The sequence below is a fragment of the Chlorocebus sabaeus genome, chromosome 17, assembly GCF_047675955.1.
Source record: "Chlorocebus sabaeus isolate Y175 chromosome 17, mChlSab1.0.hap1, whole genome shotgun sequence".
In the NCBI taxonomy this organism is placed as follows: Eukaryota; Metazoa; Chordata; class Mammalia; order Primates; family Cercopithecidae; genus Chlorocebus; species Chlorocebus sabaeus.
This window is the reverse complement of record NC_132920.1, coordinates 18160389-18186390: the sequence shown is the minus strand read 5'-3', so window position 1 is coordinate 18186390 and position 26002 is coordinate 18160389. Positions and strand designations below refer to the sequence as shown.

Sequence of the window (26002 nt, the reverse complement as noted above, 5' to 3'; positions counted from 1 at the left end):
AAACCAAAATTACTCAGGGTCAATAAATACCATTTAAATTAGTATTTCAAAAGTCAGGTTATGGAGAGCAATCGATTCATACTGGAACCGTAAGATGAAGGGGTCTCAAAGGAGGGTGACTGGGTTGGGGGACAAGATTTGATATTATCTATAGAAGCTGGAATTTAAGGGCTGGGTGTGATGGCTCACATCTGTAACCTCAGCACTTTGGGAGGCCGAGGTGGGCGGATCACGAGGTCAGGAGATTGAGACCATCCTGGCTAACACGGTGAAACTGCATCTCTACTAAAAATACAAAAAAATTAGCTGGGCGTGGTGGCGAGCACCTGTAGTCCCCGCGCCACTGCACTCCAGCCTGGGTGACAGAGAGAGACTCCATCTCAAAAAAAAAAAAAAAAGTTGGAATTTAAAAAGACTATAAAGGCTTTTACTAAGGTGAGGTGAGAAGAAAAGTCATTAAGTTTTCAAAAATGTAAGGAATCTGACACCTCTGAGGCCCTCCTGAAAAAAATGCTTGATGTTAAAATACAGCCAGCCAGGTTTCAAATCAAAATAAAGAACCTGGGATAGAGGGAACTACGGTAAGAGAAATTACAGAGAGCAGTAAATCTACATAAACATATAAGTGAGAGTGAACAATGGAGGGAATAGTTATAGAAAATAATAAAATCGCCAAGAAAACTAAACAAAAAACAAAACCATAACAAAAATTGGGAGAGAACAAAAGAAAGTGTTATACAATTTATTTTTTCTGATTTCATAACAGGGTATTGACCAATATCATCTAAAATTGAAACATGAAGTTTTATTTTTTTTTTCAAGTTAAGAGTGATTTCAACTTTTTTACTTTTCTTCTTGGAACAGGGTCTCACTGTGCCACCTAGGCTGGAGTGCAGTGGTGCGATCTTGGCTCACTGCAGCCTTGACCTCATGGGCTCAAGGGTTCCTCCCACTTCAGTCTTCCAAGTAGCCGGGGCTACAGGCGCACGTCACCAGGCCCAGGTAATTTCTGTATTCTTCGCAGAGACAGGGTCTCGTCATGTTGCCCAGGTCAAACTCCTGCCTCAGCCTCCCAAAGGGCTGAGATTACAGGCATGAGCCACTGTGCCCAGCTGATTCCCACTTCTTATTTTCATATTTTCTTAACCTTTTAGAGAGTTTTTAGAAACTTATTTCTTGGGATAAAGAAGTATTTTATGTTCAACAATTTCTTATTTCACTTTGACTTCCTTATTTTAAATTGATATTATATTAGACACAACCAACTTAGAAAACAAAGCGTGTATAGTACTATTCCTTAACAGGAAGCTCTTTGTCAATCAGGCCTTCTCCCTGAATATACACAGAGGTACACTATATAGATACTCTTGAATGAATCTCACTCAATGGTGGTTATTTCACAATGATGACTGCATGCATTTTTTCTATCTTTGTTCTTTTCTATATTGCTGGAATTTTTCAATAATGAACATATATCATTTGTCTAAAAGTAAAGTTATTCTACAGAAAACCTTTGAGTTTTCAAAAACTTTAGAGATATTGAAAGTGACGACCACCACCCAAGAAAAAATTTAAAAAACAAAAAGCAAGGCATAGTTTGAATTAGTAGAGATCAAGTCAAAGTTGTCCATTCAATTGTCAGCAAGTAAAAGAGAGGTCAGATTACGGATCACTCCAATTACAGTTTAGTCAAAGCACAGAACAAAATGTAAAAGTCACAGCTAGAGTAGCTGAGAGCAGTGGCTCACACCTGTAATCCCAGCACTTTGGGAGGCCAAGGCAGGTGGATCACCTGAGATCAGGAGTTTGAGACCAGCCTCGCCAACATGGTGAAACCCCGTCTCCACTAAAAATACAAAAATTGGTTGGGCGTGGTGGTGAGCACCTGCAGACCCAGCTACTCGGGAGGCTGACATGGGAGAATTGCTTGAACCTGGGAGGCGGAGGTTGGAGTAAGCCTAGATGGTGTCACTGCACTCCAGTCTGGGCAACAGAATGAGACTCCTTCTCAAACAAAACCAAACCACAACAACAAAATCACAGCTAGTATTGACTAATGTAATATTACACAAATCACCTAAAATCTTAAAAAATTATCTGAAACAATTTTTAGAATCATCGCATACACAGGCTGACTGAAAATGGCTCAAAAAATAGAATCTACTAAAATAGTCAGCTCTTTTTGACTGTTGCTTGGCTGAACTCTCCTTTAAATATTATAATGAAATGCCACTGAGTCAACTTTTCATTGTCAAGTAATCTGGGACACAGGTAGTTAATTAAGTTTAGTGCAACCACGACATTGCTCCTGCAAGCTGGACACGCTCCCCTGTGCCTCACATGTTCATGGTATTTTCATTGGTCAGTTCCCAGCTCCCAACAGGGCAGCCACACAGCCTGGAAATGAACTGCCCATGCCCTCATGTCAGCTCCCTCCCATTTTTTTTTCTCTTCCTCTTCTCAGAGAGGCCTTCCACTTTCAAAGTTGAGTTCCAGAATCAATCAAGGGCCTCACCCTGGGCAAGACAGCAAAACCCTGTCTCTATTTAAAAAAAAAAAAAAAAAAAAATTAGTGAAGTGTGGTGGCATACACTTTTAGTCCCAGCTACTCGGGAGACTACGGTGGCAGAATCACCTGAGCCCAGGAAGTCAAGGCTGCAGTGAACCAGGATTACGCCACTGTACTCTGGCCCGGGAGACAAGAGTGACACTCTGCCTTACAAAAAAAAAAAAAGAAAGAAAAATATCTAGTGCTAAATGGAAAGATTTTGGAAAGGCTCTTACCAATTCCAGGAATCTAATCCCATGCTTAGATCAGTGCTTTCCTTCCCTCACTCTCAAATCACCAACATCAAGAATAAAAGAAGGGATACCAAGATAGAGCCCACCAACATTAAAAGGAGAACAAGGAAACAGTATGAACAACTTTAAATGAAAAACGTGACAACACAGATGAAAAAGACAAACTGCTTGAAAAACACAACCTTCTAAAACGGAAAGAAGTCATAAACCACCTAAATGGCCATGTATCTGTTAAAGAAACTGAATTTGCAATTTCTGAACTTTTTACAAAGAAAGCTACTGGCCCAAATTGTTTCATTAGTGAATTCAACCAAACACACAAAAAAAGAAGTAATACCAAACTTACACGACAAACAAAATAGAAAAGAGGACATACTGCTGGTTTCACAGAGCCAGCATAACTCTGAAAGCAGAACCTGACAAGGTTATTACAAGAAAGGAAAATAACAAAGTATCCAAGACAAACACAGATGCAAAAATCTTTAACAAAATTCAATCAAATCTGGGAATATATAAAAAGAACAATATATTAAAAACAAGTGGATTTTTTTCCCCAGGAATGCAACATTGATTCAACATTCCCAAATTGGTATAATTCATTACATTTGCTGACTAAAGAAGAAAAAGCAATGGTCATCATAAAAGATGCGGGAAAATTCTTAGCCCACATCTGTTCATCATAAAAAGTTATCAGCAAATTAGGTAGAAAAAAGGAGACTGCTCAATCTCATAAAGAATGTCTATAAAAAGCTATAGCCGAACTGTATATGATACTGAACATATTCCTCCTGAAGTCACGAACAAGGCAAGGTTGTCTGCTCTCATCACCTCTATAGAATGCTATCACTGGCAGTCCTGACCAATGTAGTGAGGCAAGAAAAAGGGAAAAAAGACTGAGAAGAGGTTTGTAGACAATCATGATTGTTTGTATGACTGATCTGCAGACAACCCAAAGGAATCTACAAAAAGATCTATGAAACTTGCTAAGTGAAGTTAACAAAGTCTCTGGGTACGAGGCCAATATACAGAAGTCAATTGTATTTCTATATAGTCACAACAGTGCACAACTTGAAAATGGAGTTAAAAACAAATTTTATCAGTCAGGTACAGTGGCTCACGCCTATAATCCAGCACTTTGGGAGGCCGAGGCAGGTAGATCACAAGGTCAGGAGTTCAAGGCCAGCCTGGCCAACACGGGGAAGCCGTCTCTACTAAAACACAAAAAATTAGCCAGGTGTGGTGGTGCATGCCTGTAGTCTCTGCTACTCAGGAGGCTGAGGCAGGAGAGTTACTTGAACCTGGGAGGCGGAGGTTGCAGTGAGCCAAGATCATGCCATTGCACTCCAGCCTGGCAACAAAGCAAGACTCCATTTCAAAAAATAAATAAATAATAAAAAATAGGCCAGGCGTGGTGGCTCATGCCTGTAATCCCAGCACTTTGGAAGACCAAGGCAGGCAGATCACCTGAGGTCAGGAGTTCAAGACCAGCCTGGCCAACATGGTGAAACCCTATCTCTACTAAAAATATTAAAAAATTAGCTGGGCATGGTGGTGGGTGCCTGTAATCCCAGCTACTCGGGAGGCTGAGGCAGAAGAAACTGCTTGAACCCAGGAGACAGTGGTTGCAGTGAGCCAATACGGTGCCACTGCACTTCAGCCTGGACGGCAGAGTGAGACTCCGTCCAAAACAAAAAAATCAATCAATTTTATCTACAACTACAGGAAAACAAATTAAGTATCTAGAAATAAACTGAACAAAGGCATAAAAGATATCCTCAGTGAATATTAGAAAACACTGTTGGAAGACATTAACCTTAAAAAGACGGAGACAAATACCATGCCCATGGGTCAGAAAAGGCGTCAGGAAACATTTTCTGTAAAGGACCAGATAATAAATATTCTGGGCTCTGTCGCAAATACTGTCATTGTAGCATGAAAGCAGCCAATACATAACAATGAGCATGGCTATGTCCCAATTAAAATTTTATTTACAAAACAGGTATGGTGCCAGGAGCAGGAATGAGCATGGCTATGTCCCAATTAAAACCATATTTACAAAACAGGTGTGGTGCCAGGTGCAGTGGCTCACGCCTGTAATCCCAGCACTTTGGGAGGCTGGGAAGGGAGGATCACTTGAGGCCAAGAGTTCAAGACCAGCCTGGGCAATACAGCAAGACCCTGACACTACAGAAAATTTTAAAAATTAAAAATAAAATAAAATAAACCAAACCCAAGCCCAGCAGAAGAAAGGAAATAACCAAGATCAAAGCAGAACTAAATGAAATTGAAACAAAAAAATATATACAAAAAGATACATGAAACAAAAAGCTGGTTCTTTGAAAAGATAAAGTTGATAGACAATTAACCAAGAAAAGAAGAGAGAAAATCCAAATAACTTCATTATGAAAAAAAAGAGATATTACAATTGACACCACTGAAATACAAAAGATCATTCAAGGCTGCTATGAACACCTTTACGCATGTAATCTAGAAAACCTAGAAGTCATGGACAAATTCCTGGAAAAAATACAACCCTCCTAGCTTAAATCAGGAGGAATTAGATACCCTGAACAGACCTATAACAAGCAGCGAGATTGAAATGGTAATTAAAAGATTACCAACAAAAAAAAGTCCAGGACCAGATGGATTCACAGCAGAATTCTACCAGACATTCGAAGAATTGGTACCAATCCTTTTGACACTATTCCACAAGATAGAGAAAGAAGGAACTCTCCCTAATTCACTTTATGAAGCCAGCATCACCCTAATACCAAAACCAGGAAAGGACATAACCAAAAACGAAAACTACAGACCAATATTCCTGATGAACACAGACACTAACAAAATACTAGCTAACGCAGACGCTTAACAACATACTAGCTAACCGGATCCAACAACATATCGAAAAGATAATCCACCATGATCAAGTGGGTTTCATACCAGAGATGCAGGGATGGTTTAACATATGCAAGTCAATAAATGTGATATACCACATAATTAAAAACAAAAATCACATGATCATCTCAATAGATGCAGAAAAAGCACTGGACAAAATCCAGCATCCTTTTATGATTAAAACTCTCAGCAAAATCAGCATACAAGGGACATACTTCAATGTAGTAAAAGCCATCTATGACAAACCCACAGCCAACATAATACTGAATGGGGAAGAGTTGAAAGCATTCCCTCTGAGAACTGGAACAAAACAAGGATGCCTACTCTCACCACTCCTCTTCAACATAGTACTGGAAGTCCTGGCCAGAGCAATCAGACAAGAGAAAGAGATAAAGGGCATCCAAATCGATAAAGAGGAAGTCAAACTGTCACTGTTTGCTGACAATATGATCGTATATCCTGAAAACCCTAAGGACTCTTCCAGAAGGCTCCTAGAACTGATAAAAGAAGTCAGCAAAGTTTCCAGATACAAGATTAACATACACAAATCAGTAGCTCTTCTATACACCAATAGCGACCAAGCAGAGAGTCAAATCAAGAACTCAACCCTTTTACCAATAGCTGCAAAATAAAATAAAATACTTAGGAATAAACCTAACCAAGGAGTCAAAAGACCTCTACAAAGAAAACTACAAAACACTGCTGGAAGAAATCACAGATGACACAAACAAATGGAAATACATCCCATGCTCATGAATAGGTAGAATCAATGTTGTAAAAATGACCACATTGCCAAAAGCAATCTAAAAATTAAAAGTGATCCCCATCAAAATACTACTATCATTCATCACAGAATTAGAAAAAATTCTAAAACTCATATGGAAACAAAAACAGCCCGCATAGCCAAAGCAAGACAAAGCAAAAGAACAAATTCAGAGGCATCGCACTACCTGATTTCAAACTATACTATAAGGCCATAGTCACCAAAACAGCATGGTACTGGTATAAAAATAGGCACACAGACCAGTTAAACATAACAAAGAACCCAGAAATAAACCCAAATACTTAGAGGCAACTGATCTTCAACAAAGCAAACAAAAACAAAGTGGGGAAAAGACACTCTTTTCAACAAATGGTGCTGGGATAATTGGCTAGCCACATTTAGGAGAATGAAACTGGATCCTCATATCTCACCTTACGCAAAAATCAACTCAAGATGGATTAAGGACTTAAATCTAGAACCTGAAACTACAAAAATTCTAGAAGACAATACTGGAAAAGCCTTTCTAGACACTGACTTAGGCAAGGATTTCATGACCAAGAACCCAAATGCAAATACAATAAAAACAAAGATAAATAACTGGGACTTTAAAGAGCTTTTGCAAGGCAAAAGGAGCAGTCAGCAGAGTAAACAGACAACCCAGAGAGTGGGAAAAAATCTTCACAACCTATACATCTGACAAAGGACTAATACCCGGAATCTACAATGAAATCAAATCATTAAGAAAAACAAACAGTCCCATCAAAAGTGGGCTAAGGACATGAATAGACAATTCTCAAAGAAGATATACAAATGGCCAACAAACATATGAAAAAATTCTCAACATCACTAATGATTGGGGAAATGCAAATCAAAACACAATGTGATAGCCCCTTACTCCCGCAAGAATGGCCATAATCAAAAAATCAAAACACAGTAGACGTTGGCTTGGATGCAGTGATCAGGGAACACTTCTATACTGCTGGTGGGAATGTAAACTAGTGTAGCCACTGTGGAAAACAGTGTGGAGATTCCTTAAAGAACTAAATGTAGAACTACCACTTGATCCAGCGATCTCACTACTGGGTATCTATCCAGAGGAAAAGAAGTCATTATACAAAAAACATACTTCCACACACGTTTATAGCAGCACAGTTCACAATTGCAAAATTGTGAACCCACCCAAATGCCCATCAATCAACGAGTGGATGAAGAAACTGTGGGGTGTGTGTATATATGTGTATATACATGTAGCACTACAAAATGTTGTAGTATGGTACAACCATGAAAGACATTTGGTAGTTTTGTAAACATTAAACATAAATTTATGATATAATTCACTGATTACCCTCCTTTTTTTCTTTTTTCTTTTTTTTTTTAAATGGAGTTTCACTCTTGTGGCCAAGGCTAGAGTGCAATGGCATAATCTCAGCTCACTGCAACCTCTGCCTCCAGGGTTCAAGTGATTCTCCTACCTTAGCCTCCCGAGTAGCTGAGATTACAGGCACATGCCACCACACCCAGCTAAGTTTTGTATTTTTACTAGAGATAGGGTTTCAACATGTTGGTCAGGCTGGTCTCGAACTCCTGACCTCAGGTGATCCACCTGCCTCGGACTACCAAAGTGCTGGGATTTCAGGCATGAGCCACCACACCCAGCCACTCCTAATATATTTTTATTAATAAGAAACAAGTATGCCAGGCACAAAAAATAAACTGTATAGTTTATTATTAAATATAATAAAATATAATATGTTTACATTTTGAATCCCAGGCTTTTACTGAATCCCAGGCATCATAAAAATATGATGTTTATATTTTGAATCCCAGGTTGAATTTCTCTTATTTGAAATGCTTGGGACCAGAAGCGTTTTGGATTTTGGATTTTGGAATATTTGCAACATATTTACCAGTTGGGCATCCCTAATCTGAAAATCTGAAATGCTCCAATGAACATTTCCTTTGAGCAGAACCTCTGAGCATCATCTCAGTGGTCAAAAAGTTTCAGATTTTGGAGCATTTCAGATTTTCAGACTAGGGTGCTCAACCTGCACCACAAACCACTCAATTGTATGCTTTAAAAGGGTGAATTTTATAATATGTTAATTTTATCTCAATTTCTAGAAACAAAGTATTTTACTTCCGAGATTAAAATGATTCCTAATATTCTTTAACGTACTGCAGGTACCAGTGGCATTTATGTAGATTAACACCTTTAATGCACTAGGCACTAAGTTTTTAAACAGTAAGTAATTTCAAAAAAGGCAAATTATAACAATGATGGCCGATTCCTAACTGCCAAGCATATCAGTTAATCTTTTCTTCCTCACTAATAGGATCCGGTTTTGTTTACTGTTGCAACATGCTCAGTTGTAAAATATTTTCTTCCTCTGTCCTCACTGTAGTTAGGGAAGCTGCATTTATGGTATCAACATCATTATATAAAAACGAAACAAACCAAACCTAACAAAAAAATTAAAACCAGAGTAGCTGCATGATCCTGTTCTGGCCAATGAGATATAAATAGAAACCTACTGATGGAACTTTCAGGAAAGTTCCTGTTTCCCCCAGTAAAAGAGGGACAGGCTCAGCTGATACAACCCTCTTACCCTTTGACTGTTCCACCCTTTTCTGCTTAGAATTTGAACACATGACTGGTGGTGTTGCAACTACCTTGTGGCCTTGAGGATGGAAGTTAGACTACAGGTGCCTGGAGTGGAAACTACAAAGAGATTTCCTTGGGCAACAAAACCAACCCTGGACAGCCTGTCTTAACCGCTTATAATGACGGAAAAGTAAAATCCTTAATTGGTTAAGCCATTATAGTTGGGATTCTATTACATGCATGCAAATACAACCTTGATAGAATGATCAACACAATACATGAAAAACATACACCATTACTATTTGCTGACTACATTAATGTATCAATTAATTCAAAAGCAAAAAGACAGAGAACATACCTTAATAGCAGTATTTGGTTTCATACCACATCGGTAAGTCTTGGCTATCTGTGGAGTAAGCTGGATTTCCTTGGTAAGCTGCCTCCATTTTCTACACTCAGGTTTTGTACACTGAACCTAGATGGGAAGTATCAAGTCAAGATGAACAAGTGAGCTAATCTTCAGTTACCATTTCTATTCTCCACCACCTGGTCATCTTCTCCAACCTGTTAGCAATCCTAAGTATTTTTTCTCCTCCTTGCATCACCACCATCCAAATAATCCACTTTCACCTCATTAGGATAATTTCTGCTTTAATACTTTCTCAAGGTGAGGAAAGTGCCAAGGGGATCTGAGTCTTGTCAGAAAGGTTTTCTAGGCCGGGCGCAGTGGCTCATGCCTGTAATCTTAGCACTTTGGGAGGCCGAGGCGGGCAGATCACAAAGTCAGGAGATCCAGACCATCCTGGCTAACACGGTGAAACCCTGTCTCTACTAAAAATACAAAAAGTTAGCTGGGCGTGGTGGCGAGTGCCTGTAGTCCCAGCTACTCAGGAGGCTGAGGCAGGAGAATGGCATGAACCCAGGAGGCGGAGCCTGCAATGAGCCAAAATCGCACTATTACACTCCAGCCTGGGCGACAGAATGAGACTCATCTCAAAAAAAAAAAAAAAAGGTTTCCAGCTCTAATCTAAAGAAACAATCAGGGCCAGGCATGGTGGCTCACACCTGTAATCTCAGCACTTTAGAAGGCTGAGGCGGGCAAACTGCTTAAGCCCAGAAGTTCCAGACTAGCCTGGGCAACATAGTGACACCCCGTCTCTACAAAAAACACAAAAGTAGATGGGTGTGGTGGTTCATGCCTGTAGTCCCAGCTACTCAGGAGACTGAGGTGAGAGGATGGCTTGAGCCTGGGGAGGTCAAGGCTGCAGTGAGCTGAGATTACACCACTGTGCTCCAGCCTGGGCAACAGACTGAGATTCTGTCTCAAAAAAAAAAAAAAAAAAAAAAAAGCATAAAATAAACTGAAATTTACTTTCAGTTAGTCAACAAGTATGCACACTAAATGCAATGTGGTATGCTGCTTTGGATCCTGGAACATTAGTGAAGAAACTGACGAAATCCAAATACAATCTACAGTTATTAGTACTATGCCAAAGTTAATTTCTTACTTTGACAAATAATCATGGTATGTAAGACAACAACGTTAAGGGAAGCTGTATGAAGGATATATGGAAACTCTCTGTACTATCTTAGCAACTCCGCAAATTTAAAATGATACCAGGCTTGATGCAGTGTCTCACGCCTGTACTTTGGGAGGCCAAGGCGGGTGGATCACCTGAGGTCAGGAGTTCAAGACCAGCCTGGCCAACATGGTGAAACCCCATCTCTACTAAAAATATGACAAAAATTAGCTGGGCATGGGGGTGCACGCCTGTAATCCCAGCTACTCGGGAGGCTGAGGCAGGAGAATCACTTGAACCTGGGAGGTGGAGGTTGCAGTAAGCTGAGATCGTACCACTGCACCCCAGCCTGGGCAACAGAGCAAGACTCCATCGCAAAATAAATAAATAAATAAATAATTTAAAAAAGATGATTCCAAAATAAAGTTTATTTTTAAAAAGTGGGCAGATATCCATATGCCAAAGAACGACGTTAGACACCCTACTTTACACACACACAAATATTAATTTGAAATTGATAAAATAATACCTAAACATAAGCACTCAAACAACAGAACTCTTAGAAAACAAAGTCAACCTTTATGACCTCGAATTTGGCAATGAATTCTAAGTGATAACACCAAAAGCAACAAAACAAAAACACAGATAAATTGAACTTCCTTAAAATTAAAAATCTTTGGGCACCAATGGGCTCTACCAAAGAAGACAACAATCTATAGGAAAAAATACTTGCAAATCATAGCTCTAATAAGGGTTTAGTATCCAAAATACATAAAAAGGCCAGGCACGGGGCTCACGCCTGTAATCCCAGAAATTTGGGAAGCTGAGGCAGGCAGATCACCTGAGGCCAGGAGTTTGAGACCTGCCTGGCCAACATGGTGAAAACCCCATCTCTACTAAAATTAGCCAGGCGTGGTGGTGGGTGCCTGTAATCCCAGCTACTTGGGAGTCTGAGGCAGAAGAATCGCCTGAACCCAGAAGGCGAAGGCTGCAGTGAGCCGAAGATGGCACCATTGCACTGCAGCCTGGGTGACAAGAGCAAAACTGTCTCAAAAAAAAAAAAAAAAATTATATATAATTCTTACTACTCAACTACAAAAAGACAAACAACTTAAAAAGGGCAAAGGAAGACCGGGCGAGGTGGCTCACATCTGTAATCCCAGCACTTTGGGAGGCTGAGGCAGGCAGATCACCTGATGTCAGGAGTTTAAGACCAGCCTGGCCAATATAGTGAAACTCCGTCTCTACTAAAAATACAAAAATTAGCCCAGGGTGGTGGCGTGCACCTATAATCCCAGCTACTCAGGTGGCAGAGGCAGGAGAATGGCTTGAACCCAGAAGGCAGAGGCTGCAGTGAGCCAAGATCACACCACTGCACTCCAGTCTAGGCGACAGAGCGAGACTCCATCTCAAAGACAACAAAACAAAAATGGGCAAAGGATAACATATATTTCTCCAAAGAAACACAAATGGACAACAAGCACATGAAAGGTTGCATTAGTCATTAGGGAAACACAAATTAAAACCACCATGAGATACCACTTCAAACTCGTGGAGAAATCAGAACCCTCATACACGACAGACAGGAATGAAAAACGGTAGAGCAACTATGGAAAAGAGTTTGAGGTCCCTCAAGAAGTTAAACATATAATTAACAAATACAATCTAGCAATTATATTTCTAGGTACATACCCAAGAATTGCAAGCAGGTATTCAAACAAATACTTGTAAAAGAATGTTCACTGTAGCACTATTCACAATTGCTAAATGCTTGAAATGATCTAGATGTCCATCAATAGATGAATGCTTAAAAAAACTGTGGCATATCCATTCGATGGAATATTATTCACCCATAAAAAAGAATGAAGTACTGACACATCCTACAATGGATATGAACCTCAAAAACATTACGTTAGGTGAAAAAGTTCAGACACAAAAAGTCACATGTTGCACGATCCCATTCATATGAAACATCCAAAATAGATAAATCCATAAACACAGAAAGCAAATTAGTGGTTACCAGGAACTGGGGGTAGCAAGAATTAGGGCTTCCCTTGTGGGTGATGAAAATACTTTGGAATTAGATAGGGGTGGTAATTGCATAACATTTTGAATATACTAAGTGCCACTGAACTGCACACTTTAAAATGGTTAACTTTATGTTATACGAATTTTACTTCAATGAAAAAAATCTTTAAGCATGCACAAAGCTCAGCATTACTAATAATATTTTTTTAATTAGCAAATTGGCCGGGTACAGGGGCTCGTGCCTGTAATCCTAACACTTTGAGAGGCTGAAGTGGGAGGATTGCTTGAGTCCAGTAATTTGAGACCAGCCTGGGCAAGATATCGAGCCCTGTCTCTATAAAGAGTTAAAAAATTAGCTGGGCATGGTGGTGCACTCTGTAGTCCCAGCGGCCCTGGAGGCTGAGGTGGGAGGATCACTGGAGCCTGGGAGACTGAGGCTGCAATGAGTCATAATCCCACAACTGCACCCTAGTCTGAGTGACAGAGCAAGACCCCATCTTTAAAAAAAAAAACTGGGGGTGGTGGCTCATGCCTGTAATCCCAGCACTGTGGGAGGCTGAGGCAGGTGGATCACTTAAGTCTAGGAATTCAACACCAGCCTGGGCAACATGGGGAAATGCTATCTCTACAAAACATACAAAAGTCAGCTAGGCATGGTAGCGTGTGCAGAGAGTCCCAGCTACTAGGGAGGCTGAGGTGGGAGGATCTCTTGAGCCTGGGAGGTGGAGGTTGTAGTGAGCTAAGATTGTGCCACCACACTCCAGCCTGGGCAACAGAGTGAGACCCTGTCTCAGGAAAAAAAAAAAAAAATAGCGAATCATTTATTAAATGGTGGTATATTTCAACAATATTATGTAATAATGAAAATATATTTTCAAAGAATGACTAAATGAAAAAAGAATACGAAGTCAAATTAATTTTCTTCTTTTTTTGAGACAGAGTCTCACTCTGTCACCAGGCTGGAGTGCAATGGCACGATCTCGGCTCACTGCAACCTCCGCCTCCCAGGTTCAAGCAATTCGCCTGCCTCAGCCTTCCGAGTACCTGGGATTACAGGCGCGTGCCACCACGCCTGGCTCATTTTTGGATATTTTTAGTAGAGACGGAATTTCCCCATGTTGGCCAGGATGGTCTTGCTCTCTTAACCTTGTGATCTGCTCACTTCAGCCTCCCAAAGTGCGGGGATTACAGGTGTGAGCCACAGCCCTGGCCCAAATTAATTTTTAAAAAGCTAAATGTTACAAAAATAGTATCTGAAGCCTGATTTTAAACCTAATCAGTACATGTATATAAAGCATGAAATTGTGTTTAAACAGACAAAAATGTGAAAAGAAAAAAAAGGATTAAAAAGCTATGTACCAAGCTCAGCCAGCTGGTGGTGAGCCTTTAGTTTTTTCTTTTTTAAAACAATTTTTTTTCCTTTTTTTTTTTTGAGACAGCCTCTCACTCTGTCACCCAGGCTGGAGTGTAGTAGTGTAATCACAGCTCACCACAGCCTTGAACTCCTGAGCTCAAGCAATTACCCCACCTCGACCTGCTGAATAGATGGGACTACAGACACCTGCCACCACTCTTGGCGACTTGAAAAAAAATTTTTTTTGTAAAGATAGGGTCTCACTATGAGATAGGGTCTCACTTCGCCCAGGCTGGGCACAAAGCAACCTTCCCACCTCAGCCTACCAAAGGGCTAGGATTACAAGTATGAGCCTCCACACCCAGCCTAGCTTCCTCTTTCATACGATGTTGAAATATCTGAGTTTTCTATAAAAATAAAAAATATTTGCTTTAATAGTCATAGAAAGAACAACAACTGTAACAAGAGATTTCCTAAACACAGCATTTTCATCCATTCCTCTTGCATTTGCCTCCACAAATACTTCACAGATGGAGAGCACCATTCTCCTTACCCAGTAGGGGAGCTGCTGGTCTGCCATGAAAGCTTTGGGACTAGGTTCAGTTTTGCCATTGCTAGTCCATATTTTTTTCCATGTGGTATATTTATCATATCCATCCTTGTGGCTGGAAAACAAGAAAAATTAATATATCCAACTACAAGCAATCAGGTTTTTCAAAACAAGAGGCAGGTTAGTAAATCTTACGTAACAAACTTAACTAGCCTTGTTATAAAAGTAGAAGAAGTTATTATGGCACCCATAAAACAGGCTGTCAGAAGGGGTATATTCTTGTCAGTTTTAGTATCTAAAACTAAGAAAGGCATAGTATTATTTGAAAGAGAAATTAAATTTTTTTATTTTTTTTCCCCTTGATACACGGTGTTGCTATGTTGCTCAGGCTGGAGTACAGTGACTGTTCACAGATGCAATCATGAACCACGGTGCACTGCAACCTCGAACTCCTAAGCTCAAGCGATCCTTCTGCCTCAGGCTCCCAAGCAGCTGGAACTGGCTCAGAATACTTTTATATTTTTATTTTATCTTATTTTTTGAGATGGAGTCTTGCTCTGTCACCCAGGCTGCAGTGCAATGGCACAATCTTGGCTCACTGCAACCTCCACTTCTTGGGTTCAAGGGATTCTTGTGCCTCAACCTCACAAGTAGCTGGGATTACAGGCGCCCACCACCATGCCTGGCTAACTTGTACTTTTAGTAGAGACGAGGTTTCGTCATGTTGGCCAGGCTGGCCCCGAACTCCTAAACTCAAGTTGTCTGCCCGCCTCAACCTTCCAAAGTGCTGGGATTATAGGTGTGAACCACTGCGCCTGGCCTAGAATATTTTTTAATGTGTGTAGTAAATCCTAGGGCAGTCATTAAAAATTACATCAGTAGATGAAATACAATACAATCATAAAAATGCTCAATCAAAATCACAGAAGGCAGCCAGGCGCGGTGGCTCACGCCTGTAATCCCAGCACTTTGGGAGGCCAAGGTGGGCAGATCATGAAGCCAGGAGATAGACACCATCCTGGCTAACATGGTGAAACCCCAACTCTACTAAAAATACAAAAAATTAGCCAGGTGTGGTGGGCGCCTGTAGTCCCAGCTACTTGGGAGGCTGAGGCAGAATGGCGTGAACTCGGGAGGCAGAGCTTGCAGTGAGTCGAGACCGCGCCACTGCACTCCAGCCTGGGGAGTGAGCGAGATTCTGTCTCAAAAAAAAAAAACAAAATCAGAGAAGGCAGAGCGAAGGGAAAAAGAATAAAATGTACCATATGGAAAACAGCTAGCAAGATATTTTAATCCAGTTATATCAACAATCACTTAAAACACGAATAGCATAAACACACAGATTAAAAGACAGATTGTCAGTGGGATTACAAAAAAACTATATGTGTAAACGAGAAATCTCCTCTAGGCTGGGCATGGCGACTCACACCTGTAATCCCAGCACTTTGGGAGGACAAGGTAGGAGGATCACATGAGGCCAGGAGTTTGAGACCAGCCTGGCCAACATGGGGAAATCCAGTCTCTACTAAAAATACAAAAATTAGCCGGGCATGGTGGCGCACACCTGTAATCCCAGCTACTCGGCAGGCTGAGGCACAAGAATCACTTGAACCCAGGAGGCATAGGTTGCAGTGAGCCAAGATCACGCCACTGCATTCCAGCCTGGGCAACAGAGCAAGACCCTGTCTCAAAAGAAAAGAAAAGAAACCTACTTTAAATACAAAGACTCAGAAAGGTAAAAAGTAAAGAAACAAAGAAAGGTGTATCATGCTAACATTTAAAAAGCTGAGGCAGCCACATTAATGTGAATAATGAATATTATCAGGGATAAGAAGACAAGGGATATTACATAAAGGGGTTAATTTTGAGAGAATCCACAACGTTAGAAGTACAATGTCAACAACAGAGTTCAAAAATACATGAGGCTGAGCGTGGTGGCTCCAGCCTATAATCCCAGCACTTTGGGAGGCTGAGGCAGGCAGATCACCCAAGGTCAGGAATTCGAGACCAGCTATGTCAACTTGATGAAATCCGTCCCTACTAACAATACAAAAACTAGCCAGGTGCAGAGGCATATGCCTGTAATCCCAGCTACTTGAGAGGCTGAGGCAGAAGAATGGCTTGAACTCAGGAGGTAGAAGTTATGGTGAGTCAAGATCGCACCGCTGCACTCCAGCCTGGGCAACAGAGACTCCATCTCAAGAAAAAAATACATGAGGTAAAAATGTATAGAACTGAAAGGAAAAATAGACATATCTGCATTATAGTTGGAAATGTTAACAATTATAATTGCAGACTTTAAGACACTTTTCTTAGTAATTGAAAGATCAGGTAGGAGTAAATCAGAAAGATGTGTGTGTGTGTGTGTGTGTGTGTGTGTGTGTGTGTGTGTGTGTGTATGACCTGAACTTCACTACCAATCAACTTGGTCTAGCTGACACTGATAGACCCACCTGACAATGGTAAAATACACACTTTTCTCCACTGCACGTGGGATATTTACCAAGATACACTGCATTACGGGTCATAAAGCAAACTTTGACAAATTTAAAACACAGAAATCATACAAAGTATATTCTCAGACCATTACTGAACTCAGCTAGAAAGCAGCAACAGAAAAACTGCTGCAAGAGTCCCAAATATTTGGAAATTAAACAATTTACTTCTAAATAACCTATGGATCAAAAAGGAAAACTCAAGGGAAATTAAAAAATATTTTGAACTAAATGAAAATAAAAGTTGTCAAAAGTTGTGAAATATCACAACCTACTTGCAGGGGAATTTATAGCATTTAAAAATGTATTTATTGGAAAAGAAGAAAGATCTAAAAATAATTTAAGCTACTAGCTTACGAAACTAAATAAGAAAAAATCAAACCTAAAGCAAACACAATTAAAAAAAATTAGAGCACAAATGAATGAAATTGAAAACAAGAGAATCAACATCTCCCAGACGTTCCAGAACTTTCAGACTAAAGAAATTACTGTTTCGCTGCATGCAGTGGCTCACGCCTGTAACCCCAGCACTTTGGGAGGCCGAGGCAGGAGGATCATTTGAGCCCAGGAGTTCGAGACCAGCCTGGCCAACAAGGCGAGACCCTGTCTCTACTAAAGAACCCAGGAGTCGGAGATTGCAGTGAGCTGAAATTATGTCTCTACACTCCAGCCTGGGCAAGACTTTTGCCTCAAAAAATAAAAAAATAAAAAAAAATAACTATTTCATGGCAGGTATTTTTTGACCCCTGAGTGTGCACACACATAAACAAGCACACACACAAACTACAACATCAAAGTTCTTGTCCAAGTTACAGTCATCGCAGGCACGGCTGAAAGAGCTGAATAATTCAGTAAGCCTGGGGACTAAGCTTTAATCAGCTGACAACACACAGTGCCCCGCCACGGTCCCCTTCTCCACGGAAATCTCACACAGTTAGTGAACCTACCTTCTGTAGTAATGGTCAAAGCATTCATTACAGAAATGTTCCCCACAGGAGAGGTGATACCATCGGGAGGTGTAGCCATTTTTGGCACATCTGAAAATAGTGAAAAACATATAGCTTTGGGAATGAATAAACATTTCTCCTCCCATTTTTTAAAAAAGCATCTTGCAGGCACCATCTATGAACCCATTTTGCGTTATCTCCACTTAGCTCCCTAATGACAGGGGAAACAGGAATGGATTACTAGCAGATAATAATACACAGGGAGGATGCAGGGACTTAGACCATGGGACCTAAGCTAGCTGGCTGCCTGGGGCTTAGCAGTCTTAAGAAGACTCCTTGGGGCAACAATAGGGTTTTATGACACATAAGGGCAGATGCCACTGTGCTTGCTGCTGGCTGCATAGGTGGACAGGAGAGAATAACATGGGGCCCAGTACTGAACAGCGAGGGAATCTGGTCAGCTGTAATTTGAACATCAAGCAGGCAATTTGGCAAAGATAACTTGTCAAACAGTTGATAATATAGCAAAAGAGTGAAAAATCATGCCACTATGAACACGATCACCGCCACGTCTTTGTGTTTATTTTTATTATTTTATTTATTTATTTATTTTGAGATGGAGTCTCACTCTGTCTCCCAGGCTGGAGTACAGTGGCATGATCTCGGGCTCACTGCAACCTCTGCCGCCTGGGTTCAAGCGATTCTCACGCCTCAGCCTCCCGAGTGGCTGGGATTACAGGCGTCTGCCACTGCACCCAGCTAATTTTTGTATTTTCAGTAGAGACAGGGTTTCACCAAGTTGGCCAGGCTGGTCTGGAACTCCTGACCTCAAGTGATCCACCCACTTCGGCCTCTCAAAGTGCTGGGATTACAGGCACGCGCCACCATGCCTGGCCCTCTTTGTGTTTAAAAACAAATAGGATTTGTTTTCTAGATTTTATTGAACCTTAACCCTTAATTAAAGATTTTCCTCTGGAAGTAAAAAAGAAAAAAAAGGGTCATACTTGGGTCACCCCACAATAAAAATGGCAAGGCTGCAGTTAGCTGTAGTTTCTAGGAGACCCTTACGTGCATATGGGAAGAGGCGGCACATTACATGAGAGAGAAAAGCACAGTGAAAAGTAAACAAATGCTGGTGTCTGCAGAGAGGTCATGAGTTCTCTCCACTGTCTTCCCCATGACATACACCAACCCACCCTCAACCCTCGGAGAGGTAGATATGGTTGGCTGGATTTGAGGACACTGTGTTGCAAAGTTGACATGGGTGTGGCCTCTCCCGGTAGGCTAGGGCTAACACACGGAGGGCCTTGAGGCGGGTGTGGTGTGCACGGAATGTCGGGGCAATGTCTCTATTATTAGATTAGAAGACTTATAGTATCTGTATCTATCTTTAGGAAAACTATCTTCAAGGATGATGTTTCCACAAAGAACTTCCACAAAGAACTTCAAGGATGATGTTTCCACAAAGAACAAGCAGAAATGGGAGGTCAAGACACACATCTAAACAGACCTTTCAGAAGCACTTGCAAAGCACACAGGACATGTTGCCGTACAGCCTGCCTTTTCACATTTCCTGTACTTCTTCTCCGACCCACCGTCTTCATCCTCATCTGTCGTCTCTGTTGCTTTCTTCTTCGCCTAAGGGAGTCACAGCTGACGTTAAAATTTCACCGATGATGGCAAAATGACTAAGGATGAAGGTTCACTACTGAAATCACATCTGAGTTCTAAACATGAAGGTGAAAACCATCCTGGCAGTAGGTTAGGGATGACGATACAGCAATTTCCTGGTGACTGCACTGTGCGAGTAATTTACTAACTTGCTAGAGATAGAGAACTAGCATTTTAACAACACATGTCTAAGCAAATAACTAAATTCATATGAGTCTTTCTTAGAAAAAAGTGACATCAGCTGGATGTGGTGGCTCATGCCTGTAATCCCCAGCACTTTGGGAGGCTGAGGTGGATCACTTGAGCTCAGGAGTCCAAGACCAGCCTGGGCAACATACCGAGACCCTGTCTCTACTAAAAATTAAAAAAAAACCAACCAGGCATTGTGGCACACACGACTGTGTCACTGTACTCCAGCCTGGGGGACAGAGGAGATTGTCTCAAAAGAAAAAGAAAAAAAAAAAGTGACATGAGTCAAAAAAAAAAAAAACAAGTCATTCCCCAAATTGAGACTTTTTTTTCTTTCTTTACGTAGAGCAGTTATACCCTCTCAGTTTTTGTTTTTTTGTTTTTTTTGAGACGGAGTCTCACTCTGTCGCCCAAGCTGGAGTGTAGTGGCACAATCTCTGCTCAGTGCAAGCTCCGCCTCCCAGGTTCAAGCCATTCTCCTGCCTCAGCCTCCTGAGTAGCTGGGACTACAGGCGCCTGCCACCACGCCCAGCTAATTTTTTGTATATTTAGTAGAGACGGGGTTTCACCATGTTAGCCAGGATGGTCTCGATCTCCTGACCTCGTGATCCACCTGCCTCGGCCTCTCAAAGTCCTGGGACAGGCATGAGCCACCATGCCCAGCCCCCTCTCAGTAATTTAAATAAAAAGCTAGAAAAATCATAGAGAAAGATTACATTGCTCAATTTTTTCTTTTAAAAGAATAAAAGCCCTACCCAAAAAGCCCAATACATAACCCTCCAATAGCACTCAACCAACTACAAGCTGAAGTCCAAATTCCTATGAATGACATCCAAGCCAGCCATGATCTGGCCCCAGCCTCACATTCTGGAAGCAACCACACAGCTGTGATTCTCTGAACATCCTATGATGATTCACACTCTACACCTTTATACTTACAGTTCCCTCTGCCAGATAATGCTTCTATTTTCTATATTCTATCATGTTATCACACTGTGTTATGACCATACTGAGAATTTCTCCACTAGAATACAAGCAATTTGAGGACTGGAGTAGTCTTTTCAACTCTAACTCTCCAGTCCCAATCAGTAATTCTGCATGCTCAAAAAAGGCTTGTTGAATGAATAAATGAACACTACCTGCCTACCGGAGCTCCTCAAAGGAAGGCTATCCGGAGAATGATCAAAAGATGCTTTTTTCTTGGTCCTCCCCCGTGGGGTTGCCATTACATTAAATAATCTGCAAAAGAAAAATCAGAGCATTAAATATTAGCATCTGCAAATATTTTTAACAGTCTGGAGCAAGTTATTACACACTTTAGTAGGTAAGAATGTATGTTAGATTGCCTGAATACAAAGTTACAATTTTATTTTTATGTTTTATTTATTTTTTTTTTTTTTGAGACGTCTCGCCATGTTGCCCGGGCTAGCCTGGAACTCCTGGGCTGAAGCGATTCTCCCACCTCAGCTCCAAGTAGTGTGACCAATAAACAAATCACACTATGTTTATAAAATTCAATGAGGAAAACCACCTAGTTTTGTCTATGTTCCTCCCCATTTTACTGTGTCTTCTTAGCAGTTCCTGCACTTTGATCTCTTATTATACTTCAAAAAGAAAACTCATGGCCGGGCACAGTGGTTCACGCCTGTAATCCCAGCACTTTGGAAGGCCCAGGCAGGCGGATCATGAAGTCAGGATTTTGAGACCAGTCTGACCAACATTGTGAAATTTCATCTGTACTAAAAATACAAAAATGAGCCAGGTGTGGAGGCATGTGCCTGTAATTCCAGCCACTTAGGAGGCTGGGGCAGGAGAATTGCCTGAACCAGGGAGGCGGAGGTTGCAGTGAGCCAAGATTGCACCACTGCACTCCAGCCTGGGCAACAGAGAAAGACTCCATCTCAAAAAAAAATAAAAGAAAACTCATTCATTCCTTCTTAGTACCATTCAACAAATAAATATTAAGAAAACCAACTAGTCACTACTGAATATACAGATCTAAATTAGATAGAAGCACTGGTATCTTCTACTGGAAAAAATTTCCCAAACTAGTCCAATAGCAGCATGGTTAAACAAATATTAAGAACCAAAGTCTACAAGAGAAATAATACGTAGCAGCTATGAAAGATTAAGAGCTAACAGAATTTTTTTCAATTAAATTAGATAAGGAATGAAAAATGCTTAGCATACTCAGTAATATATAAAATCTATAATTATCATTCATCTCCTTCCTTGATCCATTGGATTTAACTACACATGCACACACAAAATGATAAACGAAAAATAAATAGGACATAACAATGGATAAAGAATTTGAAAGTGGAAAAGTAGAACCATAAAATACAAATTCCAGATATATAATCTTAGTCTTGGAGAAAAGCTTTAAGGAGCTTGTAATCCTATTGTTTCATATTTGTGAGCTGTATTAACACTCATAAGAGTATTTTTCATGGATTATTAACATCCTATGGAAAAATTCACTTTGCCATCTACATTGACTCTGGGACATCTTGACATCAATGTTACAGATAATTTTCCTTTGACTTTTTTTTTTTTTTGTGACAGAGTCTTGCCCTGTTGCCCAGGCTGGAGTGCAGTGGCGTGATCTCGGCTCACTGCAAGCTCCACCTCCCGAGTTCATGCCATTCCCCTGCCTCAGCCTTCCGAGTAGCTGGGACTACAGGCGCCCCCCACCATGGGCCTGGCTAATTTTTTTTGTATTTTTTAGTAGGGACGGGGTTTCACTGTGTTAGGATGGTCTCGATCTCCTGACCTCGTGATCTGCCCACCTCGGCCTCCCAAAGTGCTGGGATTACAGGTGTGAGCCACTGCGCCCAGACTCCTTTGACTTAATCTTCACTTTCTCAGAACCAATACATATCATGTTAGCTGTGAACACATAATCCCTACATGTTCTGAAATGCATTATAGTTCTTTAAGCATTAAATAAACTGCCATTTAATTCTACAGCATCTATCACACTGTTGTAGAAAATGCTAATAATGTTAAAAGTACTATCTACCAGCCAGTACGGTGGCTCACGCCTGTAATCCCAGCACTTTGGGAGGCCGAGGCAGGCGGATCACGAGGTTAGGAGATCAAGACCATCCTGGCCAACATGGTGAAACCCCGTCTCTACTAAAAATACAAAAAAAAAAAATTAGCTGGGCATGGTGGCGGGTGCCTGTAGTCCCAGGTACTCCGGAGGCTGAGGCAGGAGAATGGTGTGAACCCGGGAGGCGGAGCTTGCAGTGAGCCGAGATCGTGCCACTGCACTACAGCCTGGGCGACAGAGCAAGACTCCGTCTCGAAAAAAAAAAAAGTACTATCTACCTATAACTGTTATACCCAAAGAAGGCTTTTTGGACTCTATTTTAAACAGGCCATCCACTCTAACAAATCTCTCCACAGACACATACAAATATGAATTCTTATATATGTAAATATACAAATCTCTTCATTTATATATAAAATATACCTGACATTATTCACAACATGAACCACAAATATAGCATATGTAAATATATAATACAGTATTTGTAAATATATAGCATAGATATAATACTTACATGTGTAAGTATTATAGCAAAAATATCTGAAGTCAAATGTGAGGTTTAGGAACATAAATGAATCAGCCTAGGTTCATGCAACATTTGACCCTGTCACCTGGGAAGGTGTGCATTCTCAAAAGAAAGTATAGTTTCCTGAAATTTCATCAAACATTTTAATCTAACTGAATACTAGAAAATATGTACTTAATGCAACAAAGAATTCAAGAAATAGTTAACAAGGAAATGAAAACATGAGCTATAAAAGCCATTATTAAATCTGACTGAAGGTTTTTATGGTAGTATATTTTCAACTTTATACAACTGAGGGTTATATGAACCCATTCTAAGAATTTTTGACACTTAATGTAATTTATATATTTCCACTTGCTGGGTCTTTATAGGGTCTTAAAATGAAGAAAAAACTTTTTAGTATATTAAAATGTTTTCCTTTTTGATTTTTCAAATTAATAAACACACCTAAATATAATCAATTTGTTTCATGCTCAACATTATACACATATTTCTAATTTTTAATTCAAGCATTCAAAATTTGGCTTTGGTTTTCTTTTAATGTGATAAAAGAAAAAAGTGGGTTTTTTTGGTAAATATATAAGTGGATATATCAATATGTAATTTCATTATAATTCCTAGGTTTTTCTGAAGCAGCTTATTCAAAAAAAAATTTTTTTTTTTCTTTCTTGAGACGGAGTCTTCCTCCGTGGCTCAGGCTGGACTGCAGTGGTGCCATCTCGGCTCACTACAACCTCCACCCCACCAGGTTCACGGGATTCTTCTGCCTCAGCCTCCCGAGTAGCTGGGATTACAGGTGTGTGCCACCACGTCCGGCTAATTTTTGTATTTTTAATAGAGACCAGATTTTGCCACCTTGGCCAGGCTGGTCTTGAAGTACTCCTGACCTCAACTGATCGCCCACCTTGGCCTCCCAAAGTGCTAGGATTACAGGCGTGAGCCACGGCGCCTGGCCTCAAAAAGATGTTTAAGAAACACACAGAATTCATACAAATATGAATCAAAAGGACCAATCTAAAATACAAATTCATAGTGGAGTCAGTACAACTTCTAAAAATAGGACCAACTACTAGAAACTTCTTCAGAGACAACAGAAACAGTAATTTTCCTTTGGGACACTTAAAATAATGGGGACTAGCACCTTATTACTCCCATACTAATCAAATCTTCAGAAATAGGGATCCAGTACAATTCAATATTGAATTATTCAATATTCAGCATGCAGTTCAATGATTCAATATTAAATCCCCAATTGCCTAGACATCTTTTGTTGACTCTCCCTGCAAGACAATTAATTATTGATGGTAATTTTCTCATGTACCTCCTGAAGAAGCCTTCCCTCCCACTCGCCTTTCTGCCACTAAAATAGATTTAAAAACACAAAACAAAACTAGCCAAAGCCTTGAGTTATGTGTGTATACGTGGTGTGGGGGATTCCCCAACTGGAGTGGACTGGGGAGTCCTCCAGGATCACCCAAGGGAAGACTGGGCCTCTATGTGGCTGGTTTCCACATCACTGAACCCTAACTTTCTACAGCTGGGTCGGCCTCTTCCTTCCTCTTTCACCTGTCAGCTGCCCGGCCGTTGACTAACAGCTACCCTAATCGGGCCACCCCTCCTCCAAATCTCCAATCCCAGAGGAGTTACCCCAGCAACCTGGCAATGCTCATCAAGTCTCAATGCGTGGTGGCTGTGCCAGAGGATTACTACAACACCTGCAAGGCTGTGCGGGCTCCGGGCCGCACCCTACCGGCCGGGAAGAACGAGCGAGGGAGTTCCTACTCCAGGACCGTGGGGTTCTCCCGCGGCTCTGATAGTCACCAGGAGGGAGCCCCAAACTCCCGGTGCCAGCTGCAGCCGCCTCGCTTTCCGAGAAGCTTTCGGAAGCTTTTCGAAGTCGGAGAAGCAACTGCCCCGGGGCTCACCTTTTCGCTGAAGAGGTGCCGGGAGTCTCGGGGAAAAGGCACCGCTGTACAGAAAGGAAACATTGTAGGGGGGTTAGGAGACCGGCAACATCGCGACGAATCTGGCGACCCCACTACCCCAACACCCTAGCCCGGGAATTCCCCCTTCTTCAGACAGCTACCCACCCCGCACCCTCTTTTAATCCGGGGCAGGAGGTATCCGTCCCTGGGGCACCCGCCCACCTCCCACTACGGTGAGGGGCGCTGCACAGGGGGAGAGGGAGGGCTTGCACCCCAACCAGGCTGCTTTATGCAACGCTGTCACCCGAAATTCGCCACGGTCCCCACGCACGTCCCCGGAGTGGGGAGTCTCCCACCTCTGAGCGCCAGCGAGGCGGTGCGCGCCGCCCTGGACTGCGGGCGCCTCTCCGGAGCCGCGCGCCGCGCGCACAGGACGGCAGGAGCCGCGCGGCGAGCCCCAGCCTCCTCTCGGCCGCCGCCGCCGCCGCCGCCGCTTCCGCCCCTGTCACGGCGTGACCCGGGGTGGGAGGAGCCGACGGGACCAGGGATGGGTAGGGTCCCCGCCTTCGCTTTAGCCGCGGCGCTCGCTCCGCCCTGCCCATTTCCGCCGCTGCGCAAACCCAGGCGCCTGGGGAAGGGGGTGGAGTCTGTGCAACGAGGTCCGGGGCGGGAGTGGAGAC

The 26002-nt window shown here is 41.7% G+C and overlaps 1 protein-coding gene across 3 annotated transcripts in view; it reads right to left on the bottom strand.

Annotated features, from left to right (window-relative positions):
- The window catches only part of KDM1B (lysine demethylase 1B), a 67638-nt gene extending 41790 nt beyond the window's left edge, over nt 1-25848 (bottom strand). For 2 of the 3 annotated variants that reach the window (XM_073005683.1, XM_007973593.3), the window contains exons 1-7: nt 25679-25847; nt 25323-25366; nt 20956-21055; nt 19467-19594; nt 17957-18046; nt 14518-14629; nt 9421-9537 (exon numbers count right to left, since the gene is read on the bottom strand). In XM_073005683.1, coding sequence (XP_072861784.1) covers nt 9421-9537; nt 14518-14629; nt 17957-18046; nt 19467-19594; nt 20956-21042 — 534 coding nt within the window. In that variant the 5' untranslated portion in view covers nt 21043-21055; nt 25323-25366; nt 25679-25847. Of the gene's footprint in view, nt 1-9420; nt 9538-14517; nt 14630-17956; nt 18047-19466; nt 19595-20955; nt 21056-25322; nt 25367-25678 lie in introns of all 3 variants that reach the window. The other variant, XM_007973591.3, reaches the window with a different exon arrangement.
- Between the last annotated feature and the right edge of the window lie 154 nt (nt 25849-26002).